Genomic DNA, 8,343 nt, shown 5'->3' on the forward strand with positions numbered 1-8,343 from the left:
CTTTGATGACCCCCCTCAAACCCCCAATATACACCAGTACCCCAGCACATACATACAACCTCAGCATGTGGCAGACCACCGGAGCCGACCCATGTTGCTCCATTTGCATTTAAAGCACAGGATGGAAAGAGAACACTTGAGGTGTTGTAGCATACAACAGCTCATCTGCACACTGACATGACAGCAAGCGTGCATTATTTTAGCACATCATCCCTTATGTTTTAACTCACAGAACTTAGAATCACATATGTTTTTACATTAAAAGCATCTCACAGGCCGAATTCACCTTAAAGACACATTGTGCAGAATAGCCTTTGAGAAAGGTTGAGTTTCGTCTCCTGGACTGGCTATTAAAGACAATTAAACAATGATACTCACAAATTAATAAAAGCATAATTTATATACAGTAAATTCTATAGCCAATCTACTGCATTTTTGAGAAAATTCCAGCTCAGAGGCCTGGCACCAGACTGTCTCCCTTCAAAAGAGTGGACTGGATGGGTAAATGCAGGAGGAGAAATGTAGGTAGGTGGGAAGATACAGATTTAGCTTGTGTGGAGTGGGGTAGGGAAGCTGTTGCTAAAGGAGGAGAAACAAAAGGCTCTGTGAAAAGCCCACAAAAGGTGTACAGGAAGAGGTGTTAAAAGTGATACCCTGAAGAAACAAGAGGCAGATATGCACCTTTGCAGATCTGTCTCTCACTGCCATTTGCACACACTGTCTGCTCTCTTAAAAACTCGCAGAACTCCAATCTACAAAACAGTATGCTTGACTATGTGCAGACTACTGGTCTGACTTGTCTTTTAGTGCAATAACTAGAACATGGGAATTCATATAACAATATTACTAATAGGGAAAGGCTTTGTATAATGGCATTCATGCTGTACTGACCACAGTACAATTTGGATAGAGGTTTTTGTCTGGGGGTTTAGAGTGGAAAACAAAGTCTTCCTAATCCATTAAAAGAGAGAAAAACACTTACCATCCCCAGGTATTTGACTCACTTTAAGAAAAAAATCTATCTACATCTGATTGAAATTGGACCCCAGGCTTTGGCATGGAAAGAAAATACTTCAAAGGTATTGTTTAAGGGAGTTCACTTTGAGCTTTGGAAATGGAAATTTCCAGCATTTCTCAATGATAATTGGTTAACTCAAGAAGTGCAGTGAAGCTTAACTCCAATTACTAGCGAGGCCATAGACCCAATTCAAACTTTTTGCCTACTTAAAATCTTATCATTTTTTGTAATGTCATTGCAGATATAAAAATGCAAACGCATAAGGCCAAACAATGCTAGACATTTAAAAAAAAAAAAAAAAAAAAACTGTTTTTTTTTTTTTCTCAAACTTTTGCTTAGGCTATTTCTCAAAATATTAAAAATAAAGTCATAATATTTTATTAACAAAGGACCAACGAATAAGTCTAAATGTATGACTGCTATTGCTAGATAAAATAGTAAAAACGTATTTTTATTTCCATTTAGGCTATTTCTAGTTATAGCCTACAATTACCCTTTAAATTAGCACTTTAATAAAGTTATACATCAAATCAGATTTGGTGGTATCACACGTACTGTGTGTTGTCTTGTGTGATATTTTGCATAGTGAGCCCTTGTTCACTATTCGCTTTGAATTTGACCTAAACCCTATGTGCTTGTGCTTGTGTGTGTGTGTGTGTGTGTGTGTGTGTGTGTGTGTGTGTGTATGTGTGTGTGTGTGTGTGTGTGTGTGTGTGTGGCCCAGTGATTGTCAATTTCCTGGAGGGAGGTACCACTCTTATCATGTGAATTTTTTTACTGCTTGGATTTAGATTGCTCTCGATGTCTCACGTTTGACGACCACGCTGTTCACCTCACACAATGGATTAAACTTGGAGCTGTGAGAAGGTTACTGTCTTGCCATACCGGAATACTTTATTATTATTATTGTTATTATTTTTTCTTATAATTAAACTTCAAGGGAGCATAGCATAAAAACGAGGTAAGATATTTGCGGTAGAATGTTGTTTGATTGAATATAGTTTACTTCGCGCGATACTGTTTATGTTTGTTTATCATAGTACCCTACAACCTTGATATGAGATATACTTAGTTTATAACTTTTTCAAACAGCTCGCTAAATAATGTATTAAGTCCACTCAATTGGTGTTTCCATAGGAAACGAACAGAAAACGCTTGAAAATAACGCAAGTGCCGAAAAGTTGTGAATTGTTTACATAAATATTATTCTCCGCGTTTGTATCAGAGGCCCAGCCCTGTTGCGTGTAGAATACACTGAGATTCAAGATTCAGATAGATTTATTGGCATGGTAAAAGAAAAGCTTTACATTGCCAAAGCATAGTAACATTAAATATACATTGGCCTACATACGCATACACGCACTGTCGCTGAAGCATCTCTTCTGTATAATGAGCGAAAAACTTAAATGATTGTGGGTGGGGGGTGGGTTGTACGGGGTTCAGTGTGATGCTTTATTTTCGTTAAAATTGTGGTCATGGAATGGTATACATCTTTTTCAGAGTAGCGCCATATTTGATTATTGACGGGAAGGAAAACGAGGCTGTGAGAGATAGATTTACAATATTTTCTGATGCATACTCCGTATAAAGGTCCTAGATCATATATATATATATATATATATATATATATATATATATATATATATATATACATTTAATTGAATTTTATTTATTTTTTAACTAGTGTTTTCTGGAGTTCTTGTTTGTTTGTTTGAAGGATCAACACCAATTTAAACAGCTGTACAACCCATTAAAGAGACTTTATTTTACCTAAAAGCCTCGTTTTCTTTCCCTTCAAAAATCTAATTCTCTAAATAAGGTCTAGGCCCTTTTATTTACTTGCAGTATCATGATTGTGACAATCTCATCTAACTCTTTACAAAGGAGCATTGTCATTTTGCATAAAGGGACATTTTTGGGGGCCTGGGTAGCTCAGCCAGTATTGATGCTGACTGCCACCCCTGGAGTGGCCAGTTCGAATCCAGAGCATGCTGAGTGACTCCAGCCAGGTCTCCTAAGCAACCAAATTGGCCCAGTTGCTAGGGAGGGTAGAGTCACTTGGGGTAAACTCCTTGTGGTCATAACCTCCTGGTGGTTGCTGTAATGTGTGGTTCTCGCTCTCGGTGGGGAGCATGGTGAGCTGTGTGTGGATGCTGCATAGAATAGCGTGAGCCTCCACACGCGCTACGTCTCTGCGGTAACAGGCTCAACAAGCCATGTGATAAGATGTGCGGAATGACAGTCTCAGACCCGGAGGCAACTGAGATTCGTCCTCCGCCACCCGGATTGAGGCGAGTCACTACACCACCAGGCAAACTTAGAGCGCATTGGGAATTGGGCATTCCAAATTGGGGAGAAAAGGGGGAGAAGAAAAAAAAAAGGGGACATTTTCCAATTATCATTATAATTCTTAATTTAAATGTAATAACTGAAATACAACTAGGCTATTGCACAAACTATTTCAAAACATAAATGTTTAATATTACAAATGACAGAAACAGCATCACATTTTATCAAATTTTTCTGATAGCACAGTGCTGACCCAGATAGCACATGTACATCTCCACGATGTCTGTTTTAGATCATTTCATCTGGAAAGCATCACAATAAAAATCTGCTAAACATCTTAAAAAGATCAGATTTACAAACATTCTAAATCATAAGCGTCTCAAAGACATCTACTTAATGTCTTACTGACATCCGAGACATACTTATTGACAAACATATGGACGTATTGCAGTTGAGCAAACAACGTAAAAAATACTTCTTCCAGATGTAAGCACACACATCAAATAGAGGTCTGGGTAATGTACAAGTGCTATCAGGGGATGTTGCTTCTTTCTATAAACCAAATTAATATACGGTATACATGATTATTGATTCAAGTTTACAGCATTTTGTCAACCCATTCATGTGCAAATCAGCTGATGCTAAACAGTTTCTTCCTCTGTGTGTTTTGTTTTATTTTTTTCTTGTAGGCATGATTCAGAGGGCAGAGGTGGTGCTCTCTGTCTTGGAGGAGCTGCAGGAGGCCACAGAATGCACAGGCCTTGATAGCCTCACTAAGATTGCTGTGGAAGTGGAGCAGGTTCTAGCCCCTTTCCATCTTCCTACAGCACTCTGCACTGAGATCACCTCATGGCTGGGCATTGACTCTGCAGCTCACAGACTGTACCCAGCAGATGCACCAGCTGGCTTACTTCCTCTAGTTTGTAAAGGAGAGGGAAACTTTCTGTTTGATGCTGCTAGCATGCTTCTGGTGGGCTCTACCAGCCTGAGCTTGGAGCTGCAGGTAAGGACTGTGGTGGAGATGCTGCTTTGGAAGCAATACTACCTATGTGGTATGATCGACTCGAAGGTGATGCTGCAGGCAGCCAGGTTTTCCCTTTGTGCCGAGGAATCTCAGGATATGCTCAATCTTCCAATTCGGGTGCTGGAGGCCATCTTTGATGCAGATGTCAAAGCCTCCTGTTTCCCTGGCTCATTTGCAAACATGTGGCACGTGTATGCGCTAGCTTCTGTCCTGCAGTGCAACATTTATTCTGTTTATCCCATGTACAATTTAAAGATTCGGCCCTATTTCAATCGACTCATTCGCCCAAGGACATGGTCGAAAGACACAGAGACCTTGACCATACACATCATGTGGTCGGGTGACCTGGAGGCAGGCTCTGTTTTTAAACCCCACAACTTTGTGGCCTTGATTCATGCAAGTGACATCAAAATTGGAAGCCCCAACATTGAGCAGCGAATGCCACCTGTCAAGTCCCAGGAGCTTCTAAGTCAGGAATCCCAACTGACTTACTCCAGCCTTAAAGACAAATTCAGCATCAAAAAGAGCACCTTTTACCGGTGGAAGAAGCAAAGCATTGACTACCACAAGAAGTCAGTTGCCAGGTATGAGGCCAAACGTTTTTTTCTGACCTTCTACAAGCAAGGGAAGCTCATTCCCCTCAGCCAGTTTAAAGAGATTTTCCCACAAATTCCAAGATCCACATACTATGCATGGAAACAAGAGCTCGTTTCCACTTGGAACAACTCCGGTGGCTCTACAGAGGAGCTGAGTCCTGGTGACAGCACTGAGCAGGACTACTGGTCCTCCCCAGAGGTCAAGAAAACACCCAGCCATGGGAGATATGCCAGTATGTTAGCATTTAGGTGTGAAAAATGGGAAGGTGAACGGGCTCAAAATGTGGCCTTGATGCAAGAGGCCAAGAAGAGCCTGCAGAACTGTATTGTTACAAACACCTCATTCCCCTACAGACTTTTTAAAAGAAGGTTTCCTGGTATCTCTAGGTCCACATACTACAACTGGAGGAGGGAAGCCATGTTGTTCAATCCTTTCAAAGAGCTCCCGGGTAGCAGTGAGGAAAGCTCAGATGCTGATAAAACCCAGAGTCCAAGAAGTTTGCTGTCCCCTGTTAAGTTAGAGAGACAGAAATTGACACCTAGAGTGAGGATCTACAGACGCAAGCATGAAAGCCTGAGGCTGGCTTACCTCCAGAAGAAAACATTACGAGAAGAAGCCAGAATGCATGTCCAGAGGTCAAAGATATCCTTTGTCAAATTCAAACTCAAGTTTCCTTCAGTTTCCTCTTCTTTCTACTGGCTATGGAGAGATTCTTTGAATAGGAAAACTGAGAAGCCCATCATGATGTCTGAGACAGAGAAATCCCAAAGCCTGATCATCTCACAAGATGTCATTGAGAAGATAAAAACTCAAAAAATGTTTTCTTTTGATGGAAACACTGATTGCCTGAATGGACAGACCGCTAGCCCCCCTGAATTTACACAGCCTGAATACTCTCTGCCCAATAAGTCCAGTAGTGAACAAATGTTTGTGATGGATGTTGTGGCACTGGCCAATTTCAAGGCTAAAGCAAAGCTGTTCTTGCAGCAACGTTTTGAAGAGAAGTCCTTTCCCACTTTTAAAGAGTTCAGGTCCTACTTTCCTCTTACTCCTCGCTCCACCTACTACATGTGGAAAAGGGCTCTGCATCATGGAGTACCATTAGTTCATGCCTGAATGTTTGATCATATTTTCCAGTAGTTAACAATCCAATTTTAACACTGCTTATGTTCATACTTCACTATGCAATGTGTTTTTTTTTTTTTTTTTCTGTCTACACCAGCATAATTGCAGTTCATGCATCTTAATTATTTGTACCTTTCCTTTATTTGACCACTTGGTTCTAGCTCAAGGACATTTGCATGTGTGTGAACTCAGACAGTCTTTGTGTCCACCTAAGTCCTGATGGCCCCCAGGCAAAAGGCAGTTCGAATGGCTTTCTTTGTACCACCCCCCTCTCCCCCGAACTGTTTACAATTTAAATGACTTCAAAGTTTAGATTGGGTTCATTTTTAATTTTCTTTTTCTTTTTTAAGTTCATTATAATTGTTTTTCAGACTTTAATATTTTTTATTCGTTTTGTTCTTTTCTCCACATCCATGAAATTACAACTTGTTAACTTTGTTCAAATGTATAGTATTTTTAATTCATACACTGGAGGTTTGTTTATTATTTCTTTTATGATTATATATTTTTATACTGACAATTGAATGTTATCTCTGCTCAGTTACAAGTTTATGTTGCCAGGTTAGAAGGAATTCCTTACACTTGAAAATGCTTCAAACTTCTATGAGGGCTTGATGCTGTTTTGCACATTGTTTTTGACCACACTTTTCAGTTCACACATTTAGTCTTTGTCTTGCTGCTAATGGTGTAAATATCTGACAATATGTGACTTGATTCATGTACACTTTTTAAAAAATATAAAGTAAAATTTTAGTAAAATTTCTATAGCTTATTTTAAACTACCAAGCTAGCTTTTTTGTCATCTGCACAGTTATGGTGTTCTGTAACTTTTGGTTAAACTTTTCCGAAGAAACCATGTCCTAAAGAGTTTACGGTTACCTCCTTTAGTCATTTTGATGAATTTAAAAAGTGCAAAAGTGATTTTTTTTTTATTATTATTTTTTTTTTAATGGTGAGGATCTCATTTTATGCACAAGACCAATTGCTCTAATAATTTGTGTATTTAACACGTGTTATGCCCACTGTTCTGTCCTTAGCTATGAGTCAGAAAATAAAAACAACTGGATTCAGTGAGTTTTCAAAGTGGAGTATGTTTTCTTTAAAAGGAAAGATGTATTTTCAGAGACAGCATGACTTGCTAATGTTTTCACCTATTGGGGAGACACTACATGTTAATTGAGTGATACAATTAACAATATTCCTATGAGATATCCCAATTAAACTTTGACATGTGAATGCTCTCATAATTAAAATATTTTGTTTTTGTTTTATACAACTTGCCTCAAAAGCAACTGTTAATAAAAAATAAATAAATAAAAAAAATGGACTATGTATAAACACCTGTTAAATACAGGCACTGTTATTGCACACCAGAGCAGCAGTTCCCAAGCTTTTTTATACTACGGCACCCCTTTATAATGTTTTCCCCCCAACCACTGAAAAATAAATAAAATATGCTATTGAAAACACTCCTTTATTTAAAGGGATATTTCACCCAAAAATAAAAAATTATCTAATTTACACACTCTCATACCATGCTAGATGTGTAGAATTTTCTTCTGCAGAACACAAAGATTTTAAGAAGAATATCTATGCTCTATTGGTCCTTACAATGCAAGTGAATGGTGACCAGACCTTTGAAGCTCCAAAAATCACATAAAGGCCACATAAAAGCAATCTATAAGATGGACTCTTCACTTTGTTGCAGTTAGGGAAACACTTCCGCTCCCTGATGGCCAAAACAGAGAGAATGAGAAGGAGCTTCTTTCCCCAGGCCATTCGTGTTCTGAACCAAGGACAACACCAGGACTAGGTTCACTATTCAACACCACACAATTGAAGCAATATACACTCTACGTTATCATATTATTATATATCATTATTATACATTTACAACATCACCTCTATAATATTAGCCTGTTGCAGGTCAACATTACTGCACAATTGCACTTTACCTTGCACATGTACATATTGCCAGTCAACTGCTGCTGCTACCACCTCTACATCTGTCATTATGCACTATTCATATTCATATGCATACTTTGTACATACAGTATATTTCTTCTTTCTCCTATTTTATTGTGTTTTTTTTACTTCTATTTCTATTCCTTATCTATCTATCTATCTATATCTATCTATTTCTCTCTCTCTCTCTCTCTCTCTCTCTCTCTCTCTCTCTCTCTATAGATATATATATATATATATATTAATTTATCGTAAACTGTGGGGAGAAAAGTCGTACCAAGAATTTCACTACATGTCATACTGTGTATGTTTATGTATGTGACCA

At 38.5% G+C, this 8,343-nt stretch overlaps 1 protein-coding gene across 1 annotated transcript; it reads left to right on the forward strand.

Annotated features, from left to right (window-relative positions):
- Nucleotides 1-1,827: 1,827 nt before the first annotated feature.
- On the forward strand, nt 1,828-7,123 carry vrtn (vertebrae development associated). The gene is made up of 2 exons (XM_051644787.1): nt 1,828-1,979; nt 3,997-7,123. Exon 2 carries the CDS (start codon nt 3,999-4,001, stop codon nt 6,042-6,044), a length of 2,046 nt encoding a protein of 681 aa, XP_051500747.1. The 5' UTR covers nt 1,828-1,979; nt 3,997-3,998; the 3' UTR covers nt 6,045-7,123.
- The last annotated feature ends 1,220 nt before the right edge of the window (nt 7,124-8,343 follow it).

Source organism: Myxocyprinus asiaticus, chromosome 19 (genome assembly GCF_019703515.2).
Source record: "Myxocyprinus asiaticus isolate MX2 ecotype Aquarium Trade chromosome 19, UBuf_Myxa_2, whole genome shotgun sequence".
NCBI classification, from domain to species: domain Eukaryota; kingdom Metazoa; phylum Chordata; class Actinopteri; order Cypriniformes; family Catostomidae; genus Myxocyprinus; species Myxocyprinus asiaticus.